Consider the following 24,636-nt stretch of genomic DNA (forward strand, 5'->3'; position numbering starts at 1 on the left):
TTTTATGACATAGAAAGCAGAAAGCCTCATTCTGTAGAGAGGCCAGTTCTCCCTCAAGCCACTGTTCTTTCTCCCTTTTCTGTGCAAATGCACTGACCTATTTACCACAATGCACACACACAGTGTGTATAATTTACATCCCCCTACCTATTTGTTGCAGCACAGTTCTTGTATGGACTTGGCATCCATTAAAAATACAATAACCACATTTTTCATACACATATGCAAAGCCATTAAAAAAATAACCCAGATTATGTAGTTAAATTGTCACAGGGTATGAGAAGGGCATCGTTGCACTGATTTATTACATTGTTTAGAAATTACAAGCAATCTTTGTCTCAGCTATATTTTATGCATGTTGATTTTGCATCAGGCTTTGCATTAAAACAAACTTTTTACTCAGGGGCCCACTTTTAAGATGACAAGTCAATGTGCCACAATTCACAGAATGAACTTGCATGTGTTTAGGAAAGCATATACACTTAATCTGGGCCTTTTCATGAGCCAAGCATCCATTTTTGTGTGCCTGGCTCCTGAATCCTGGTTTATTATAGCATACACCGTGACTGTGGTGGCTCTGGAGTGTGCTGCACTTAATTAATATTGAGTAAAAGGCTGGAAAAATGCTGTTAATTTTGAGGGAAAAGGATTAATGTTGTTGTCCACAAATTGTTTGCCAGCTAGAAATCAGGCTGCAGGAAAGGTTTAAATCTTTGGGGGGACAGAGGTTCTATACACGAAATAATGCTAGCAGTATCTCAGTGACTGGGCATTGAAAACATTGAGGAGCTGACAGCTTCTATTGAAACATCACAAAGGTCCGACCACCTGTGGTGGTAAAGGTCACAGAAATCTATAAGCCCCAACAATAGTGGCAACTTTCACTGCAGCCTACTCATATTTTCATTATTAATTTCTAATGGGAAAAGAGAGGACGCGTAGACATTGTTGAGGGGATATTCAAGTGAAGTGTTGGAGGTTAAAGTCAAACACAAACAAAAGAAACCCTGAACCCCACATCGCTCTTCTTACAGTGAGGCTCCTATCATTTGAAACCTGTCTGGTCATTCTCCTCTGACCTCCACTTTATCAACGAGGCTTTTTCTCCCAGAGAACTGGATATTTTCTCCTATTTAAACCATTCTCTGTAAACCTCAGAGATGGTTGTGTGTTAAAATCAGTGTAGATCAGCGGTTTCTGACAACCATGGTATGTTCAGAGTCAATTAAATCATCAATCGGGGAGTGTATTTGATTCTGAAACCATTCCGACTGTTTTGTTTGCATCTCAATCATTACGCCATTAAATTGCAGGCTGCTTTCATGATGAGCTATTCTGTCTATTGTCTATTGTTTGACTCCCTTTTAACCTGATCATCATGACCCTTATGTGTGTAAATATAAAGGTGTTGTTAAAGGCACCAAATCACCAGTGGGAGTGTAGTGGACAGGTTTCTCTTTGGCCTTGTTTAGACTGCATCCATAATTGGATTTGGAAGCATATCCTACCAGAATCTGATCTTCCTGACCAACTGTTCACATTATATATATTACAAGTAATCAGATACAATCTGCATGTGTCCATACTGACATTGTCAAGTCGAGTTTTCCACATGGATTTCTATAGTTACAGGCCACGCCCTGGAAAAGTAATCAAAACAAAATGGATGACAGAAATCTGTGCCTGTTTGTGGCTTATGAGACTTTCTTCATATTGCAAGGAAGCGACAGAATTAACGGCATTATTATTTTCTTCCACTGTGAGGATCATTTAACGCACAATTAACTTCCATCTCTCCAGATCTATGTCATCGTTGTTGACTCAGAAGACACTTTGAAATCCTATCTGAGAGACGGAGATGTTCAGATTGATTATAAAAATCTGATCAGAATCCCATTCAAAACCACCTCCGTATGTGGTTTAAATCAGCTTTGGAAAAATCAGATCTCTGATATGGTGAAAACTCAAACTTTCAAACTAAACAAGGACTTAGACCATTTTAGAATATAAATCAAGGGTCTAGCCAATCAATTTGCTCCTTCTCATCTCCTCCTGTTTCCGTCACCAAAACCCCAATCCAACCCACATCCCTTATCAGTCCTTATCGTTCAACTTGGGTGAAGCGTGTCTGTACTTTGAAACCAACCAGTTCCTTTTACCATCAGCCCAGTGTCACCATAATTATATTCGCTCATGCATCGATTTAAAAGCTCTGAAATCATACTTTCACCACTCTATAAATAAAATAAAAAAAGCATCCATTACAGAGATGGATGTTTGATGTGGGTATATTTACTGCCTGACTCTCAGCCAAACTAAATGTTGGTGTGTTTGTGTGTGTGTGTGTGTGTGTGTGTAGCGGCTGCTGAGACCTTTGCTGAGTCTCTGGACCTGATTTTTGAAGCTGTCATAACACAATAGCCACCATTGTTAATCAATCTGAGGCAAAATACAGGATGTCATAAGCCTATAGTCCTTGAATATGTGGTATTGGAGATGATGAAGATGTATATTTTAAAGAGACACACTCACAACTCAATTACAGACACTTAAAGTTAACATAAACACACAATGTCTACAAATAAGGGGAAGCAGCACAAGCTTTGTTCCAGTTAACAAAGACAGGCTACCAGTAAGACAATCAATGGAACCCATTTGTAGTTATTACTAATGATTGTCTCTGGAGGGCAGCAGCCTATTGCCAAGCTGATGGAGAACTTGGCTTGAGGCTGAAGGGTTGCTGGCTCAAGTCCACGCCAGGTCAAGGGCTGGGATACCCCTGAGCAAGGTACCCAATCCCCATTGGTCAAGCCCTGGATGAATGGGAGGGTCGCATCAGGAAGGGCATCCGGCGTAAAAATCGCCACGGCGACCCTGAGAGAGGGAGCAGCCGAAAGACAACAAAGACGCAGTTAGATAAAACGTCTTTGTCTATAATTGGTTAAAAGAGGACACAGAGTAGATTAGTAGATTCCCCTCCTGTTCTTGCAGCATTGATCTGCAGCTGACCTTTAGGCCTCGGGGATAGAGACAAAATAATGTGCATTCTGTAAAAAAGGAAAAGAAAATCAGGAGCACACTTTCTTTAACTATTATTATTATAATGGCAGCAACAATACTGGGCGTCTTACTGTGGTGAGTATGTTATGTAACAGCTGTAACATGCAGTACATTTAATGTACAGTGCATTGCAAATGTGTGATTAGAAAACCCTCGGAGCCACTCGAGTGTGAGCGAGACTAAGAAATGAGATGAGACGAGGATGGGCTCTGGTCAGTCTGAGGCAAATGTCAGCGGGAGACACTGAAGGCCAGAGAGAGAGAGCATGCTCATCAATCACAGTGCAGGGGGTGGAACCACTGACAGAAGTGACCGTGTGCTGCTCCCCATCATCAGCACTCTCTCAGGATATTTGTTGTGCTGAAACTCTACTTTCTGTACTGTTTTCTTCACTTTTGGTTTGGTTTGGAGCGATCAGATATACGACATGGTTTTTTAATGTATAAAATGATGTTTGTACTAATTCACATGTCCATAATCATTCAACCGGAGAAGCCATAAATCTTTATCCTTCATTATATAAAACATCTCAGAAGCTATCTCAGAAAGAAATGGTGCATACTTAAATCACAGCTTGTATGCCTGCTTTTTTTAAATATTCTTTTATTCTCAATGTCTTTGAATGTCTATTATTTTAACTAGGATACTGTATATTCTTCTGGATGTATGTGTGTGAAGTAAATACATGAATAAATGAATAAACATTTGCTTTTTTATGTTAAGGGACCGGGGGTGACTTTATTATTATTCTGTTATCATAAGGTTCTTTTAATTGTAAGTTAGGAGTAAGGCTACAATATTCATGTTTTGCTTGTTTGTTTGTTTTCTTATTTCCAGTCACATATTTGTCACGAGAAGGTTATTAAATGAAGATGAGTTTTAGATATCTTTACTTGCTGATGAACGAATAGATGTGTAATTTTGGCACAACTTTCTCCTTTACACTAAACTTGTGAGGCCTTGTAGCAAAACCAGAAGTAAATGCCTGCTGATTTACAGTCTGTTTTCTCTGTGTGTCTCTGTGCAGCTACCTAGACAGCCTAGATCGGATTGGTGCACCAGACTACCAGCCGACAGAGCAGGACATTCTGAGGACCAGAGTGAAGACCACGGGCATCGTCGAGACACACTTCACCTTCAAAAACCTTCACTTCAGGTCAGAACCGCTGTAGCTCTGCAACCGTGACCTTTTTTCCCTGGGTGTCACCATCGCCCATCTGTCTGTCTGTCGGTCTGTCTGTCTGTCTGTCTGCTCCTCTACCCACACGTACAGTAGGAACTTCAGTCTGTAATTAAATACTTTGAACGCGCTTCTATATTTATGTCTGACTGTTTAATGAGATTTGATTAAATTAGAGCAAGGAGCTATGGGAACGATGACAGAGAAACGGAGAGGCGTTATGGGATGGTTGGGGGGGGGGAAGGAAAAGAGACGAAGAGAGGAGTCATGTTCTGACCTCTAATTTAATTACCATATATCTGCCCGTGTTGTTTGGGATTGGCACACGGGGCGGTTACTCAACTGCAGATTCACCATCGCAACTCTTTGGAATTGTTCAGATGTAAACAAGCAGAGACAAGCCGAGCCATGTTAGTTATATTTAATAGTCCTTTATACTATAAAGTGTACAAGTGAGTAGGCTAACAGTTACCTGGCGTGTGGAAGACGGCAGTATTGGTGGACTGTACCATCACAACAAAAATACAACCTCTACATGGAAAAGTGGTAATTCCCAGCAGTTCACTCAAGTTCTACCTCTACTGTATTAGACAGAAGGTTACAGGCTGTGCTCTGGATATTTAAATATGGTCTCTAACTTGTCTAGTGAGGAGATGTAATATTCCCTCACCTGTGGTGTTTCCACTGTTCTCCTAATTAGGGCCTGAGCACTGACTGGAGCTATTGTATCCGCTCTGATTGTTCCTTTTCTTTGTTATCACCATCTTCTTTCTTCGTCTTTCACTCTCACAAAACTCGCCACACTTGGTGTGCACATCAGGACCTCTGACTAAGGTTTAAGGCGTTCCAGTGAACACGTCACCTTCACCATCCTCTTATCCCTCTACGGATTACGGGTTAACCATGGTAGTGGCCAATACCACATAGACTTCCAGGGTTCCCACGGGTCCTCGGAATCCTTGAAAGTTGGCCAATTGGTCCACATGATAACCTGCAAAGTGGGTCATTGCGCCACCTACTGGCAACAGGAAGTACGCCTTCAGTAACATTCATTGTGAAGTTTACATGAAGCTTTCAGGGTGTGACATAACAAATAATTCTCTCTAGCACTACACGATGGCTTTTGCCATTAGTTACTCCTGTAGAATACTAATATGATGTTAATTAAGGGTAGCCAGCCAAAAAAGAGATGTAAGATAGACACTGAAAAGCACATCAGAAATGCTTAAAATGCAGAAAGTCTTTGCAAGTGTTTCCAGATGAGAATTAAGACTTTCATTTATAATTCATGGACTCATATCTGCATTTCCGTCGGCCAGAATCTGACATCATTTCAGCTCCATGTTTGTCAGTTTGGTTCAAATAAAAAGAGCTTTGTGACCCAGTTAACAATTACCCATCCACGGACGTTATGCTGTGAATACAGATCAGGCAAATGCAACACCTCCCTTTACTTTTATGTGTGATTCTTTGTGTTATAAAGTGTCGAATGTTCCAGTCCAGTGATTCACTCTGAAACTTGTTGAGACGATACGAAGCTCAGGTCTGAATTATTATTCGTAAATGGCCACAAAAGAAAGATATTGTCACATCTCAGAGAACAAAACATGACTCAGAGTTATATCAAGGTCTGTCTTCCTGCTGAGAGAAGCAACAAATGGTGTTGAACTTGTTTGCCGAGGTCGGTACACACTGTTTGTTTGTTTGATTTTGTCTGTTTGTTTTATGATGTTGTGGGGCAGTAGTGCAGCAAATTAGATCATTTATATAATTAGTGTGTGGATAAAGTTGGTTTATTATGTAATCGTGGCAGCGCGTCACAGCGTGACTGCATCGATGTGCGCATACACGGGGAAGAGGACACGTCAACATGCACTCGCTGCTTCTGCATTTCAAGAGTGGAATGCAAATAGATTAAAACTGACATGCCTGTGATGTATGTTTGATATTTAAAAAAAAACATGTCCGTGTCTATGAATGCACTTTCACTCCCGTCTGTCTCTCTGTGGCCATCAGGCTGTTTGATGTGGGAGGTCAGCGGTCAGAGAGGAAGAAGTGGATCCACTGTTTTGAGGATGTCACAGCCATCATTTTCTGTGTGGCACTCAGCGGATACGACCAGGTGCTGCATGAGGACGAGACCACGGTAAGAACACGTGTTCACATGTATGCTCTCTTTGTCTCTTGTTCCCTCTGTCACCGCGTGGCCTCGTGACCCATTTAATAACGTATATATTAAAATGCAGAGTTACAAGACACTGTACTGCGGCGTGTCCAGTGTTTGACGTTAATGCATTCAGGATGTGGGACGACATATTCCCTTAATACATTTTGACATCATGATATAAGACGGTTTATGCGTGTTCTATATGTAACAAGAACATGTACTGTAAGCTGACATGAAACTGTGTGTCTTTGAAAAAAGCATGTACGACTTGCTTTCTGTTTTCTGATCCTTTGACAAGCCATTGGCTTCTTTTTGCTGCTAAATACAGGTTTCTGATGGGTCCTTGTAATCCTTGAAAGTTTGTGAATTTGAAAAAAAAAATCAAGGTCTTTGAAAGTTTTTTGAAAAACACCCTTAATCGACATGGGTCATTGAAAGTGCTTGAATTTTGTGCAAGCAAGAAGTTAAGTTTGTCCCTTGTTTGTTACAACGCCACCTACTGTTTCATGCCCTGCATTGCTTGACATTAGGTTCCATTCAGAACAATGAGCGAGTAACGCTAAGCAAGAGAGAGCAAATGACAACGTGAAAATTCCAAGAAAATTACAAAGACTGACTTTGACCAAGATCCCAAGGACAATCACTTGCCCAGATTCTAATCAAACAAGTGGACACCAGGAGTGATGCGGGGCTCTTAGAAGTTGGCCGCCCATCTTAAGCTGTGTTAGCACATTCAGTCCTTCAATTTGAGGCAATTGGTCCTGGAAAGTTCTTGAAATGTCCCTGTAAATAACACAATGTAAATACATTCACAGAATACAACTGAGGCCAGCTTGGTACCATCACTGTGGTGCATACAATGCTGGATTGTTTCTGAAATACTAGGTATTATTGTATTTATAATGTATTTGTCTCCATGCAGAGCATTTGTCACAGGTTTGTCAATGCAAATGAAGCTACATAAAAGCTAAAGCTTGCTATATAACAGGATAGGCAGGTACAATAACTTGCTGTAGGCGTTGTACATAAATATTTGTTTTACTGCAGTTTTTGCACATTAAAAAAACACTGTGTGAGACTATTTGTTTGACAAAATGTCTATGAACATTAACACATTTTGACATGCAGGAGCCACAATCCACCATCAGGCGATAAAGGATGCACAAATCATGCTCACTGCTATTTGTTACGACAACAACAAAAGAGCACGGCATCTCAGCAGATAACACAAGTAATGATAAGCGAAGGTAATCAAACAACGTGGCGGCTCACACAGAAACAGCTATGCCTGAAGTGTTTCCTCTGAGATCTCCTGGCTGGGGAAAATGTGTTTAGGAGCAGCTATATTTATGTAGATGTCATCAAGTCTCCCTCTGTGTCGGGAGCACCAGAAGAATGTCAGAAAATATCCATCAGAACACGCAGCTTCAAGTATGTGTGCCACGCGTCCTGATACCTGACAGATCAGGCTGTCGTGTGGTGACATGACATGTTTAAAACTGAGGACCTGTTTTACGACGACTATGCAAATCAAATCTAGGGCTGTGGATCAACCTAAATGGCCAGGTGGTGTTGGAGGAAATGAGGAATGGATCTGAAGGCTTAAGGTTTCCACGAGAGGAGAGAATCTAATCTAAGGGTTTGATTTGAGAGCTTTGTACCACCACAGAGGAGGAGGGGAAGGTTTGAGATGAGTCACAGAACTCAACAGAGTGAACACTTACACTTACAAGTGGACCAGTGCATCAGACTGTAATAGGATATAGGCATGGACATCAATCACCAATGCTGTGTTTCCATCATGGTTCGGTTCACTTTGGTAAAGCCCTGGATCAGGCTTGTGTTTTTGACTGAGAACAGGACCTTTACCTGGTAGACAAAACCGGTCTAGATCCACTGAACCATTTTACTAAGGTACCCCAAGAAAAGGGTGCTAATGAATGGAGTAGTCGGGGCTTTTTATTTTGGTACGATTCCTCATGGAAACACAAAAACACTATGTACTGTACCAAACATGGTTTAAGCTGCTTCTCTGCTTTCTTTACATCAGCACTAAAGTTCATTGCTTATCATCTTTAGGAGTCTTTATAAGAAATTGTCTCAAATACTCTAAGGACTAATGTTTTTTGACCAGGCTGTTGCAGTTGCTCTGGGTCGTTTTTGAGCTTAAGTCTTAGATGTTCACTCTATATGCCTATTTTCAATAGATCCTTCCATTCTGAACTGCTACCAAACCTTAGATCGCTCTGTGCCAATCACACTAAAGCTGGCTGACAGAGGACATTCAACTGTGAGGGGACAGGCAGAGGAGGGACAAGTGAGAACAAGTGAGAACAGAAACTGATCTAGTGGAGGAAATACAAAGCATGAACCTTGTTTATCAGCTCGGACGACATGCTGAAATACATGAGAATCAGAGGCACTTCCTTCTGGCTCCTGTCACAACCCAGACACGGAACTGTTCACCATGAAAATGATGAAATCCTAAAATGATCTTGATGTGAAAACACAGGTATAGGATGTTTATTTCAGTCATTTGCTGGAAGCTAACTCCTGCTCAGTTTGTGACTGTTTGTCTCAACAAGACAAAGTCAAGTACGTTGAAACGCGGGTGTGAAGAGGAGTGACGCGCTTCTGTCGCCCAATCAGCCGACTGTCGTGGCTGGAGCCAGTCTAGCTCCACCCCCATCGTACCGGAAACTCACAAAAAATGATGTATCGTACTAATCCGTTCCACTCGGTTGAAACACGACTTAGAGTTACTCGTTTTTTCCTATGCATTTATTGTTATTACCATTTTTGCTTATTTTATAACAAAGCAGGGAGCGATAAGGATTTTCAAAGTTTGAAAAAATATGGAAAACTGCTCACGTTAGAAAGGGAAATTGCCAGTCCACACTGGCTTTATTAACAACAATAGATCACGTGATCGTCTTTAACAGCATTGTTATTATTTAGTAAAACAGCGTGGGAGTTTAATTACTCGTTGTGTTTTTTTGTGCAGTGAGTTCCCACCTCCACTGTCACAGTTCTACTACCAGACATGTGCATGGCATGTGATTCTGAAATTACAAACACCCTCTCACTAATGGAGGTGATAATGCACACACACACACACACACACACTGTATGTGCCTTTCAGGCGCTGCATTAAACTCATTTCCATGCTACGAATACAAATAGAATGACAACATTATTGCTTTCACGTCTGGACACGAGTGACAGGAATGGAACAGTAGATTTTCCTCTGCCAGTAATTAACATTATATTGTTATTATAATAATGGTAAATATCGTTGAGTTGTATGAACACAAACACATCCAGTATGTACCACACACGTGTTGTGCTGCTCTCTCTCTGTTCAAACACTGCTTGCATTGTGGTTTTTCCTCTGGCTGTCTGTCTTGTACCTCTGACACACACACACACACACACACACACACACTGACATTCTCTGAAATAGTAACAGCTCTGGGTGATCACTGGCTTCCTGCGTCCTGGGGGTGGGGTTATTAACCCAGGATATTGGGATCAAGTGTGGGTGGGGCACCTTTGCATTTTTTGGTTCCTGCTCTAAGCTCCGCCCTGCAGCATCTCTGGCTCCTTCCACTCCTCCTGTCGCTCTCGCCATCGACTGTCCTTCTCTAACCAATCAGCAGTCAGATCTTCTGCAGACGCTCCACGCACAGACAGGTATGAAACCCCTCTGTTGAAAGGTTGAAAGCAGTTTCTCTCTCCTCCTCCTCATCACCATCACCGTCATCTTTTCCTTGAGTAACTGCTTTCAACTCCAATCTGTTTTCTTCATTTCCACTTGCAGTATGGCTAGGTTGTCTTTATTATTGATTTGTTGTTGTTGTCGTTTTATTTTAATGAGCACTTAAAAATTAATAGCATTAGCTAGTTTGTTTTTCACCTGCGGCTGATCCCATTAGCAGACACATTATCGGACTAATCAACGTCGAGTGATTCATAAAGCACTTTTGTAAACAAACCGTGATGGTACTTACTAACGACTGCGTCTGCAAAGCTGGGATTTATTTAAAAAAAACAGTAGGAGCCACTTACCGTATGTGCAATATCGCCTAATAATGGAGAAATAATGAATGACTAAAACTGGTTCTTAATGTACTAATGCTCGTTTCCAGTGATCGACTGGAGGAAGTAGTAATAGTGCATGTCGTGTTTTATTTATATAATTAACCCTGTGGAGTTTTTGATTAACAGTAGAAAAGTTTTATAAGTTCTCTTCTTCTCCTCTTCTTTTATTGTCACGCCGCTACTTTTGTAATGTTGCACTGCTTCCTCAAACTGTTGCTGCAGTCGTCAAACACGTGGCTTTCAGTCGCACTTTGCTGCTCATGGTTTTTCATCATTCATGTGATGCAAAGTCATGCGACACAAACAATACACGGGTCTCGCTATTGCCCCTAGTGGTCAAAAACTCCACAGGGTGATCCCTGACTCACTGTGTGCTCCAGTCAGAGCTGGTAACAGCTAAATGTGCATGGCTTTGTTTATCTCACTGAGCAGCTTACTAATAATTCATGTTAATTCATATGATTGACACAGATGAGAGGAACTGTTCTGCTTTTTCCGAGTGCTTGAGCTGAACAACTGATCGTTTATAAATCACAATTTGCAACGACGCAACTCGCAAATGTATTTACAAATGTATGACATCAGTTATAAATACTTTTCATTCATACTGGAGTTGTTTTACTTTTTATTAATACTTTATTGAATAGAATCACAGCTTTTAATCTGTTTGCCATTCATATCTTAAAATTATCATCCTCATCTCATCAATATTGTGATGGACTGATGCTTTGAATATGTTACACAGTGAATTAGGGCTGCAACGATTCATCGATTCATCGATTATGAATTCTTTACTATTTTTATTATGATTGATTGGTTTCCTCAGCTTCTCAAATGTGAGTATTTTCTGTGTTCTTATCTCCGTATAAAAAAAGAAATCATTAAAGCCAAATCATTTTGGTTTGAGGGTAAAACAAGAATTTGAAAACATCAACATACTGTATATATTTCAACATTTTCTGACATTTGGACCAAACAAGTATTCCACAGATTAATCAGTTATGAAAAGAATCGTTAGTTGCAGCTCTGCAAACTAAATTGTATTTGATCATATGTCAAATAAATCACAACTAGCTGTTTTCCCTGAACGGTATTGCATACCATTTAAATGTGCATGTATTTATTTACTTACTTACTTTGTTTTTTATTTATTTATGTAGATATTTAGTTAGTTGTGTGTGTGTGTGTGTGTGTGTGTGTGGCCCTGCTGACTCCGTGCTCTCTCCCACAGAACCGCATGCTTGAGTCGCTGAAGCTCTTCGAGTCCATCTGTAACAGCACGTGGTTCAAGGACACCGCCATCATCCTCTTCCTCAACAAAAAGGACATCTTTCAAAGCAAGATCAGCAAGTCGCCGCTGTCCATCTGCTTCCCTGAGTACACTGGTATACACTGCACCTTATATTTGCACGTTGATTGGTCAAAGCCTCCGGTCTTGCTACAGATTTAGTTGTGAGGAGGAGGAGGAGGTGCAGAAGAGTCGTGTGATATTGTGAAAGGTCACAGTGTTTTTAAATAGCACATTTAAAAGCAGCCTCTGTTGAATAAAAGTCACCAAATAAATGTAAATGGAAACAATACGTAAATATAGAAAAGGAACAATAAGAATTGCACTCATTAAAAAAGGAAAAGCCAAAATTAGTAGGTTTTTAGCCTTAAAGGCTTCACTTTAGTCAGGCAGACTAATTATGGAATTATTGGTCATCTATCTAGGTGTGTCACGATACTCCAAATCCTTGATTTGGTTTGATGTCAATTTTATAAGGTTATGATTCGATTCAGTTTCAGTTCCATTTTTGAATTCCTTCAGTTGAATTTTTAGAAAGTTTTGCTTCAAATGAGGACAGAGTTGTTTTCATAGTTACGTCTACGTCCTTATGATGCACGTGGACATGTCCTGCGCTACACACCATGGTTTTCTTATCGACCACGCAAAAGTTGTCATGGGGAACACCATATTTCCACACCGGTGATTTCAGAGAAGCGGGAGAGGGGGTTAGAGTTTGATCGATGAGTCGCCCTAATCAGCAGTTGCCGTGGTTACTGTTATTTGGCAGCGGCTTGGGGTCAGTGGGAGGAGGTAAAGTGTTGTCATGCTACAGTGGCTCCAACCACAAGTCCTGCAGGACGTCGCACTGGGGGCGTGGTTAAATCTCTGTGACGTCGTTTTGATCAATAATCCATTTACAGTCGAGATTGTGACACACGCCCCTAATTTTAACCTTTGGTGCTGACATTTTATTCAAGAATTCATTTGAATTCAGTCAATTTCCTTTAGTCCTATGTCGAATTAACAAGCGCTTTAATGTCCACTTAATCACTGTGGACACCCACTGTGGACACCCATAACAGCTCAACCAGGTCTGTCCATTCTAATGTACTTTAAAGATTTCCCATCAACTTTAACTCAGTCATTATAGACTCATTTGCACTGGACGTAGAGAGTCGAAAATCAGAGAAGGGAGGCAAACAATAAGAGAGTGAAACAGTGAATGAAATCAGGACTGTTGCCAGGAGTCCAAACAAGAGGAGCGCGAGTGTGAGAGACATAAAGACATGAGACGAGACCGACCGAGAGCAGAGAGAGGAGAGACAGCACTGGAAAAACACAGGCCGCTCAAGACTGTGGGAAAGCAACAGACCCAGAGACGGACAGAGAGAGAGAGAGAGACCGAAACAGCAAGAGTGTGAGAAAGAGAAAATTAGAATTCACAACCTGTTTCCTCTCGTCATCTTCTTCTCCTCTCTCCACTCTTCATCCATTTTACAGCGCTCGCTCTGAAGTGAAGCAGAGAGAGACAAACTGTTGTGCTGCTGTCACATAGATGTCAGTGACACCAGATATTGCCTTTTACCGACATGGAAAAATCTGTATTGTCTTTTAATTTCCCAAAACTCGGATACTTTGAAAAATGAAATGCACGGCACAGGTTTCCAGTTTCCTATTATAATTTGAAAATTGAATTATCACAATTTTGCTGAAATAAGACCCAAATATGGATGGATGTTTAGTCCTCGTGTGGAATTCCATTTAAGTCTACATCATCGCCTCCGTAAAGTTGTCCGCGTGTCGTACTCTATGAAGCTGGCAGTGAGCACAGAGTCGTCCACCTCAGCAGAAAGTGTGCTGAGCCACAAATCCAAAGGTCATGTTTTCAGACAAATAAGAGAAACTCCTGCTGATACAGAAAATGAGTTACACTCCACTGACGCCGCGTTTCAGCCTTCGCCTAATTCCCACTGCATGTCATCTGTCTCCTCAGGTCCCAACAGCTACACGGAGGGAGTGGCCTATATCAGGTCTGCGTACGAGAGCAAGAACAAGTCAATCAACAAGACCGTCTATCCCCACGTGACCTGCGCCACAGACACCAACAACATCCAGTTTGTCTTTGACGCCATTACTGATGTTATCATATCTTTAAACCTGCAGGGCTGCGGCCTGTACTGATCGTGACGGTGTTACACGTCAGTGTGTGTGTTTCAGTCTAATGTAGGTGTTCATGATGTCGTCATCAGCTCATGTATTTGTATAGTTTTCATGTGTCAGTCCCTTTAGAAGCAAACTCCACATTTAACTGTAATGTGTTTGACTCACTTCAATATTTGTTTTCTTTTATTTCATTTATGTGTGCATATGTCATAGATACACGTTACCAATATGCATAAATCATAGTCAAGTTTACTTAACACCCACTTCTGCAGACTTTAAACTGTTTGTTCATAACGTACAAGTTCAACGTCACATTTTCTGGCCTTGTTTCGGATAAAACTCCTTTTTTTTTGCCATGTTTGAAGTTAGCATACTGTAATGTTTATTTTTTTATTATTATTTCTTATTCCTTTTTTTTACTGTGTTTACATTACTATATTTATGTATTGATATTAAACAGTGTGTTGCCCTTTTAGCTCCTGGATTAAAAGAATAACAAGTCTCATGATTAATTTCACGTCATGTCCTCATTAAAACAAAGCGTCACTCACGCTGAAGAGCTTTGGGAGCAGATGGTTTTATCCATGAGAGTTAACTGAACACGAGTCCCATTTTCATTTGAAATTGCGCATTGGCTTTTAAATCAAGGCCGTATAACATCGGTGGCCTCTGTCACTGCGAGTAGAAATACAAGGTGTCGGTGCATTAAATTCTGTGGAAACAACATGGCTCTGTAGAGAAAACAAAGGCGACCGATCTCCCACAATGTCAGTATAAAGCAGCAGTCAGAAATGATTCACCGCGAACATCTACAGCCGCTTCCTGCAACAACGTCATTACAAAGAGCTGGTTTTCACTGGTTTAGTTAAATCCTTGTCGTCATACAGCACCATGTTGGTGTTTGATGCAGTTGTTACAAACCTGATAATACATGATTTCATTGACTGCTGTTTGACTTTTATCTTGACCTGACTGTTATTCAGTGAATGTTTGCCAAATGCCTTGCAGTGGTTTGACACAAGGAGACGTTGTTGTTCGCAACAGTAGAAGTACAGCAGAAGTGTGTTTTCACTTAAAGTCCCATTTGTTTTAGCCTTGGATGCCAGTGGTCACTCTGGGGAAATTTGATTTGAATTAAGCAAACGAGGCTACCGTCAGCCTTCATCACCCCCGGTCATATTTCTTACGATTGATTATTTTCCAGCCTTTTATATTGCTATAATTTGACTAGAAAACAAACAACAACAAAAAACAACTACCAGATAATGCTTCAATGGTTTTAAAGAGTCCAGGGGCCACATCTATTTTATCATGCCAAACAGTGTTACTACACCTATTGTCCACCACTGTGTCCTAATAAGCCGGCAGTGAGCTTTGACAGGTGATGTCAACCTTGTGACTGTTGTGTCACATTTTTGCTAAATGAGCTTCATGTATGGAGGTGGGTCGACCATGCAGAGCTGCACTCTATATTATATATATACAGTATGTGTATATATATATATATATGTATATGTATATATGTATATGTATATACATACATATAGCTGTGTTTGTCTGTGGGACGTTGTTGCATTTCCTGAAGTGAGTGTGTTTGTTAACAGCCGTCTCGTCACACAAAGAGTTAAGAGAGCATCTTCATTTATTTATGAGCAAAGCGTTTATCGCTCCACACTCAGAGGACGAGGGCGTGCGTCTCCGTCCCTCTCCTCCAATCTGTGACTTTCCTTCTTGAAAGCACACATTGACGATGATGATGATGATGATGATGATGATGTTGTCAGCTCTTCCTCTCCTCGTCTGTGCCAACATTTCCTCATTAGGGACAGAAGAGATACCTGAGGTTGTTTGTTTGTTGTGTGTGTGTGTACGACACAACACCAGCACATGGGTGTTGGGGTGGAGTCAGTATCTGTGGATTAATTACCCAGGAGGCAACCTGTCTACCCTTTCCACACAGACAGGCCCCAGACACACACACACACACACACACACACACACTGACGACACAAAAAGCACCACTGGGACTTGAAAATGTCACAAACGCTCACTGCCAAAACCACCATTATCCAGCCAAAGAGATGTGTCTTGGGTTCTTATTCTGGAGATCATTTTCTCATTCTGCCTTTTGTCTACACGCTACATGTTAAGTGGTTATTGATGTCAGAAAGGCAGGATTTTAATGTCATACATTTCTCCAGAAGCGAAGGCCAAAAAAAACATTAAAAGCACGTTTGTCTTTTCATGACAAAATAGCAAAGGAAATCTGTGAACTTTGGTACTTTAGTGGAATCATGTCCCTCCACTGTTGCAGCACAAGATTTTCATGTAGCACAATATGATTTGTGGATGAATGCAGGACATATTAGTCTCTGCAATCGATGAATCTGTGGATTCATTTCTGGTTAATTGAGTTTTTGGCTCTACAAAATAAAATGTTATATGTCAGAAAATGTTGAAAAGTGTTGATCGGTGTTTACCAAACCAGGAAATGATGATGTTATTGAAGGTCATGTTTTGTCCACAGACCAAAATTAGTTTGTTTTAAAGATGACTTTGTTATATGGAACAAAAAGAACAGAAAATAATCACATTTAAAAAGTTGAAAACATTCAAACCAATGAATCGATTATCAAAATAAAAGATTAATAATCAAATCGTCGTTTGCAGCCCTTATACTGTATATAAACATAGGTAATGCATGCAAGAACACTAAAGAAGACACTGCTGTCACCGTTAAAATAATAAACAAATATCAATATGCCCTTTATGTCCAAAGAGCAGCCAGCAGTCGACGCTGCCGGTGAAATTTCCATCCACACTAAGTTAACAAGGTCCAGTTCACAATCAGGTGATTTATTTCCCCTCGTGGTGGAGATGGCAGCTCAGTGTTTGAGTGTCAGAGCTCAGTCTTTCATGTCTGTGTTAAAATCAGGCCATAGCACAGACAGGAGACCGTATGGAACATGCGTTACTGCATTAGAAAGGAGATGACTGTAAACAGACACTTAAGGAAATTACATGTGGGGAAAAAACTCATTATATTTCAATATAGTATTGAAGGTATAGCAAACACTGTTGAATTTGGTTTTAAGTCGATCCATCACATTGTGAGCATCAATTTACAGTGGAACTTTGCAAGCCTGGTCCTCCACAGAGCGCCCCCTGCAGTTTAGGAGTACACATCCATCCATTGTTGACCACTTTTCATCACTTCCCCTCTTAAACACAAGTGGTGGTGGCTGGCATCCATTTTGTATGCTTCTGTGTTTCTTCAGTTCTCGCCATTCAGAAAAAGTGTTGTTTGTTGTTTGGCCCCTCATGTCGTTTCCTCTTATTCGCTTCTTCCGACAACAGTTTTCTCTGCTTCTACGTCTAGAATAACGCTATCACTGCCTTGTTCGTATAGTCGGTACCTGGCGATGGTCTGTGTGTGTCCATGGTGCCATAAAGTCAGACCCGAGACATTGCGAGACAGTAGGATGAGAGGTGACAGCCCCCCAATCTTGAATTAACTGCCAACATGCACATTAAATAATGAGCTCCCTGTATACGTCTGTACACATGATCACATTTTCTTAAATCTTCCCTGTTAATCTGTAAATAGTCACTGTTTAAGTGTTCTTTTATCCATTTCCAGCAAGTGGAAAATATGTCAAGTTTACGTAGGCGTGTTAACCCAAACAAGGATGTCATGATCAGAAACCACCGCTCTCAATTGGGAGTAAAATTTTGGCTGAATTGGACCAGATTATGTGGTTACGTGAAGCGTTTGTATTCCAATTAGGATTATCTGTGTCCATGTAGACATTCACGGGACATATGTTTTATGGTTTTGAAACATCAGCTTTTTTCATCCATCTGGTGTTTATTGCTTTATCCTGCACATGAGGGTCACGGGTCACAGGAGCCATTCCCACGCCCTGGACAGGTCACCAGTCACATTCACACCTCTGGTCAGTTTCCAGCGTTCAATTGACCGCCGCATGTTTTTGGGCTGTGTGAGGAAACCGGGAATCCCCAGAGAGAACGAGCCGGGTCGTGAGTGCGTGTCGGGTTTTTTTCAGCTTTGATGTAAAAGAAATAAAGTACGATATGACAGCTTCCTCCATCTTGGCTCAGCATGGGCAGCGTTGTCACGGCGATTCATCAATCTTCCAAACGATTTGCAAGTCAGCGTTCAGCAGAGTCAAACTTTTGTGGGTCCACTAATTATGGCAGCTCCGCCGGGATGGAAAACGCTGAAAACACAACTCCCCTTTTTTTTTTATTGGCGCAGAGGCGGTTTGATTCAGCGCTCCACCGCGGGAGCTTCGTCGTTACGATCGCAGCTTTGTCTTTTCCTGACAAGGAGAGACATTTAAAAAAAGGAAGGTGTCATCCTTCACACCTCATCTCACACAGGTTATTTAGTGTTTATGGCTGTGTGTCTGTTTTGGTTGTGACTAAAACAATCACTGATTTTTATAGATTTTAAATGAGCTCCTGCTTCTTCTTGCTGACTTCATATGTTTTTCCTCAAATGTACGTGCTGTATCTGCCTGATCATTTATTGTATTTTTCCTCGTGAATAAACATTTATTGAATATGTTGGAAAGTGTTTTCTCCTGAACAGGCATTTCTTAACACCACCCCCGGTCAGCATCTTTGTCGTCGCACAATGTTCACACACTTGATGAAATAAAGACATTTTTGCTGTAAATGTCCTTAATGTCTTTTTTCCCCCTTAGTCTTTCCCTCATCACAGTCATATTAAGGTTTAAAGTAGAGAGAGAGAACTATGTCAGCTCTTCTTATTGGACTTCATTATACTGTAGCTTTAAAGTGGATGTATGTTTAACTCAGCCCTGCTTTTCTCTTCTCCCTCTCCTCCTTCCATCTGTTCCTCTAATCTAATCTAATCCCACCTTTCCATCTCCCCCTCATATTTCCCCATCTCTGTCTTTTTTTCCTCCCCCGTCGCAGAATCGCATGCACGAGTCTCTGATGCTGTTCGACTCCATCTGCAACAACAAGTTCTTCATCGACACTTCCATCATCCTCTTCCTCAACAAGAAGGATCTGTTTGCGGAGAAGATCAAGAAGTCTCCGCTCAGCATCTGCTTCCCCGAGTACACGGGTAACAGACACTGATTTTTACTTACATTTACAATGCAGTCGTTATGAACTTGTTGTTATGGCGGTGAGACGTGGAAGCTGACGGAAGAAAACCTGACAAGTGAATGTGATTTTGTACGGAACACAAAAAAATCCATGAAGCGGTGAAACAGAATTGGGGTTACAGATAAAGCAGCTGACGCGTCGTTAACTGGGCGATCAAGCAGACAAACGTGAGAAGCACATGACCTTAAAGTCATCAGATTGTGTTCCAGTGTTGACTGAGTTCATCTGGATTAAATGGAAAACAACCAGTTTTTCGACATGTGAAACTCAACAATTGTTAAAAAGTGTTAAAAAACTGAAAAAAACATGTTGATATGTCCTTTGTTAGAATCTGCAGTCTCACCATTAGATGTCACTAATTCTTACACACAGGACCTTTAAATGTTGACTTTCACCTTTTGCGACCTATTTGCCCTTGTACAGTTTAATATTAAGATGTTACGTTATCACAACTTAATTTGAACCAGGATACAGCCAGGTGGAGAGTGTCCTGGTCAAAGTTACAGACAACAACATTTAAACAGCACCAACTGTGCCATACATATAAGAAAGAAAGAAAGAAAGAAAGAAAGAAATAGACAGTAAATACATCAAAAGTAGAAGTGCTCAACAAATGTAGGCTAAGTGACATGAAAACAAGTTAAAATGAGTAGAAGTTTGTGGCTCCAAGTCGTTCAGTCGCCCTTTAAAAGTGTTCAGTGAGACCAGCTCCTTTAGCTTTAGGTCATTTTGCAGAGTGTTCCATTCACAGAGAGCAGCAAACATAAACGTGTGTTTACCACGTTCAGTTCTGACTAATGATACTCATAATAATAACTTAAATGTCTGAGTCGCTGTACAGGAACAGTAAGTAGGAAAAAAATAGAACAATAAACAATCAGGTGGCAAAAGCCTGCAGGAACAAGTGTCACTTCAACATTGTTGGTGCCTGGTGAAAAGCCAGAGGGACTGAGTTCCAGAGGGTGTTGCCAAAGTGAGAATAAAACAAATAAGACCATAAAAAAACCATACAAACTTGATTTTTCATAGATATGATGGGAGCAGACTTAAAATAGGCTTAGAAACAAAAATGAGTGTGTGCAGCGCGACAAGTCGCCAACCGTCACGGCTTTATAACAGGCAGTGGTGAGTACGTGCTTTTAAGATGTTTAAGTTTTCCATCTAAGCTAGCTGGCTCTTAATGGTAGCTTCATATTTCTTTAGAGACACATAAGAGTGAAGCAGTGGGGATTTCTCTAAGACAGCAAGGCAAGCGCAGCTTCTAAAATGTCAAAGTAAAATATGTATGTACTGTGTTGTATTTACATTACAATGCTAAACATGTTCAGAATCTGCCGTTAATCGTGGATGACGCATCGGCTTACGCGATGTTCGTATTCCCGTAGCAGCCTCCGCATTAAAACCACTTAAAGCACAGCTGCAATTGTTCTCTATGGGACGACACAGGAGAGGAGTTTTTCACTGAGGTGAACTCGACGGTGATTGTACAAATGCAGCAAATACGTCACTTCCAGGGAAGCTCAGCTTCTCTGGGAGTCAGTGGAACAGTGGGAGGGCGCGGACGCTGGGCGACAGCGGAGCCTTTTCTGTCTCAGTCCATTTTCATTTTTTAGACCGTTTTCATTCATGCGCTGTAAATAAAAACACTATTATAGCATTTCAGTTTTACATAATTATGGCGTTCTCTTGTTCTAGAATTCATGCATCAATAACTGGGGCCTGAAATGAGCTTCCTCTCTTTCAAAGAGCAGCAACCGCCACTGGAGTGGAGTCAATCCTCTGCAGACTCTTGGCAGGCATGCAGATAAACCAATTTGGGGAAAAACAAAAGAAAGAGCATTAAAAGAGCTTTTGACAGGCCACGAATGATGTTGAGTAAATACTATGTGAGGACAACAGCACTAGTTCAAATTAAAGTATGAATGACGACTATCTGTCTTCTCTAAACCTAATTCCCAGTGGTGAAATGTCTGCGGACACTGATTAAACTGCTCGATCCAGACTCAGCATTTACACTCGGTTAGATTTAAACCGACGGCCTTTAAATCAGCGCTGAGGCGGTCTTGAATTACAACAGAATAAACTATAAACTACATGTTTGAATAACTGCAGCTGAGGTCACATGGCTCACTGAACGGATTGCAAAACCCACTGAGGCAAACTGTGATTTGCGAAGTCGGGATTTATAAATAAAAGTGATTTCGAAAAGAAAAAGGGGAGAGACGTACTTGAGTGGGTTTAAAAAAAAAAGGACAATAGACAAGGAAGGCAGAGGGAAATGACGATAAACTGGGATGTGAAAAGAGGAGCTGGACACAGGGGAGGGGAGGTGATGTGTCGCCATGGCAGAGAGAAAGAAGGGACGGGGAGTCAGAGAGCAAGGGACGGTCACACTTGGTCAGTCATGAGGACAGAAGACAGGAGCTGTCTTCTGTCTTCTCTACACAGTCTCAGCCTCCTCATTTCTGTCTCTCATGCTTTACTTACATTTCACATTTATAAACTGCCTTTATAATCACAGGAAGTCCATTACGCCGTCATCATGTCCCCGTTAAAGTTATAGTTCAGGTTTTTATGAGGTACAGACTCCTTTGGTACTTTTTGACTCTAGTTTATTTTTTTACATTTATTTACCCAATTAGTAAATAAAAGATTAAGGAGACATTTATTTATACAAACAATAATTTTGACAAAAAAAATAATGTAAGAGTGCATCAAGTTTGCTTGACCTTTAAGGTCACAGTAATGAATTGAGATCACGAAATCTCCTCAGCATCATTAGAATCCGTTCATTAAAATGATTAGTTCAGTACTTCCTGCTCCGTCTGACACTAAACCTGTAGATATCTACAATGACAAAGCCCATACACATGAATGGCAAAAGTGGTGTCATTGTGACTAGTTAAAACTGAATTACAGATATCTGAAACTAGTTTTGAGGAGTAAGAGTGACGTCACAGATATCTGTGATAATATTATAATAATAATAACAATTACAGAGAGTCAAACTTGGCCATTAAGTGTTAAAAAGACTTAATTCACCATTGTTTGTTGTCATCGCACCAGAACAACATCACAGCCCACAAGTAATGGTACTGTCCTCAGTCAAAACACAAGCCTGACCCAGGACTGTACCATTCCAAACCGTACCATGAAATATACCATGGAAACTTCCTGCAGGGACTCACTGAAAATCTGATTTTAGCCAATTAAGTATAGGCTTCCTCAATAAAATAGGATGTTTTCGTCCACAATATTTTCAGAATATACTTTCTTTTCATCCCAACACCAAAAACCAAAGGAAAAACAAGCATATTTATGTATTTTATGTGACCTCTGACCTCTGTCAGTGACTTCAAATGTGTGTGTGTTTGTGTGTGTTTGTGTCTCTAGGACCTAACACCTACGACGACGCAGCAGCTTACATCCAAGCACAGTTCGAGAGCAAGAATCGCTCCCCAAACAAGGAAATCTACTGTCACATGACCTGCGCCACGGATACAGGAAACATCCAGGTGGTGTTTGACGCCGTGACCGACATCATCATTGCCAACAACCTCCGAGGGTGTGGCTTGTACTAAGCACGCCCCCCGCCCCCCGCACAGCCCGTAATGTCTTCCCCCTTTGTCCCCCCACCCCCTCCCAAAACCCCACCCTCTCACCCGCCCCCTACCTGCCCCCCTGGCCCCTCCCTCCTCGCTCCCGTTCCTTTGACACTGCTGTGGAAATGATGATGATGATGATGACGATTCAGCTGATTATTTAAAGAAAAAAAAGAAAGAAAAAAAATGCAACTAGGTACATATTAATAATGAGGATAATTTAAAAAAAAAAAATAGGCATACGTATATATAAATATATATATATAATGTTTTTAGTTCTCGTCTCTTTTGTTCTCTCTCCTCCTCCTGATGTTCTTTGGCCTGCTGCTGCCGAGTTTTAGTAGAAAAAATCCTGAGACCCTGCAGCCTTGAAAACTTCTTGAACAAAGTCGATGAAAGCCTCCATTTTTCTCTTTCTCTCTTTCTCTTCCTCTCTCTCTCTATCGTTGTCTTTCGTTTGGTAAACTTGTACCTTTTGTTTTTCCACCATAACTATGAATATGACTTTTTGGTTTTGATTTTTTTTTTTTGTCGATCGTGTGTATATTTATTACATGAGTGTCGGTCCGTACACTGATTTTTATTCACGTCTCTTTGTTTTGCCTCACCTTTAGCACATGTACGTGTGCTGTTTCCTTCTTTCTGTTTGTTCTTTTGCTATAGTAGTGATTATGTAATGACTAGTTTTTGCGGAAAAATGTTGATAGCACTAAAAGAAAAAAGAAAAAAAAAGACATTAAAAAAAAAATGCAGGTCAGCCAAAACCTCAGAAAACACCTCTTGAGACCTGCTGAAACTGACACTGCTCATTTTGTTTACATTAGCCAAAATATTTTAATTTTTTGGATTAACTTGTATTGTTTTATTCCCTTTTTTTTCTTTATTGAGACTTGGTTTTCATCGGCAGGAAGTGAGGCTTCCTGTTTCCCACGCCCGGCCTTAGCCACTGGCCGTCCTTCAGTCATGGCTGACGCTCGGAAGCCGATAGGAAAAATGTGCTAAATGTCCTAAAATCAGTGCCATGTAACACGGGTACTGTTCTGTAGATAGCTACGCTTTTAGAAGCAAGTACACCACGTTCTAACTCTACCTTTCCTCACCGTTATAACCCGTTAGACCCACTAACGTCCTCCATGTAAGGAAACTCCCCCTCAGTTTGACAAAGGACTGATTAATTTATTCATTTATTTATTGATCGATTGCCTCTCTTTTTTTCTTTCTCTCATCCGTCCATCTTCTCCGTTTTGGCCTTGTTTTTTTTTTCGCATGACACCCAGATTTTGTGGGTGAAAACCCCTCCCACTCCCACCCTCCTCCTCCTCCTCCTCCTCCTCCTCTTCCTCTTCTTCCTCCTCCCCCTTACCCTCTGACACAGATAGCATGAGATCCTAAAGCCTTTGTACAAAGAGACCAGTTTGAAAAAAAAGCAAAAAAAAAAGAAGCTTGACGTCGATACTGTTCAGACAACGATTTACAAAACAACAATTTTAATAAAAATGGCAAAACATATATGTATAAAAAAGGTAAAAAAAAAGAAAGAAACAATAGCAGCAAACCCCGACAAGAGAGGAGGCGACCGGTTCCTGAAGTGGAGGGGACGGGTTCAAATTTTAGAGAAGAAAAATAATAATAACAATAACAATAAAAATAATAATAATAAGAGTTAGTTACAGTGGGTTAAAAACGTCATGTGAAAGACGGAGAGTAGATATTGGGAGATAGTGACATGCGGGGATTTTAAGTTGAAAAAGTCATTGTTATTACAATTCCTAATGAAAACCAGGACGACGATGATGCTGATCATGAACTTTGTTTTTTTCTTCTTTTTATGTCCCTTTTAAAAAATGTGTTGACCTTTTGGCCCCGCCCTCTTCTCTCCTTTTGAACCGTCATGCCTGTTTGTTTCCCTGCATTAGAACCATGTCCTCAC

At 40.8% G+C, this 24,636-nt stretch overlaps 1 protein-coding gene across 2 annotated transcripts in view; it reads left to right on the top strand.

Moving 5' to 3' along the window:
• The window catches only part of LOC122776356 (guanine nucleotide-binding protein G(o) subunit alpha), an 86,736-nt gene extending 63,976 nt beyond the window's left edge, over positions 1 to 22,760 (top strand). The window contains exons 5-8 of one of the 2 annotated variants that reach the window (XM_044036849.1): positions 4,088 to 4,216; positions 6,257 to 6,386; positions 11,740 to 11,893; positions 13,772 to 14,232. In XM_044036849.1, the coding sequence (XP_043892784.1) occupies positions 4,088 to 4,216; positions 6,257 to 6,386; positions 11,740 to 11,893; positions 13,772 to 13,959 (601 nt within the window). In that variant the 3' untranslated portion in view covers positions 13,960 to 14,232. Of the gene's footprint in view, positions 1 to 4,087; positions 4,217 to 6,256; positions 6,387 to 11,739; positions 11,894 to 13,771; positions 14,233 to 18,906; positions 19,061 to 22,497 lie in introns of those variants that run through there. The other variant, XM_044036847.1, reaches the window with a different exon arrangement.
• The last annotated feature ends 1,876 nt before the right edge of the window (positions 22,761 to 24,636 follow it).

The sequence above is a fragment of the Solea senegalensis genome, linkage group LG10 (assembly GCF_019176455.1).
Source record: "Solea senegalensis isolate Sse05_10M linkage group LG10, IFAPA_SoseM_1, whole genome shotgun sequence".
In the NCBI taxonomy this organism is placed as follows: Eukaryota; Metazoa; Chordata; class Actinopteri; order Pleuronectiformes; family Soleidae; genus Solea; species Solea senegalensis.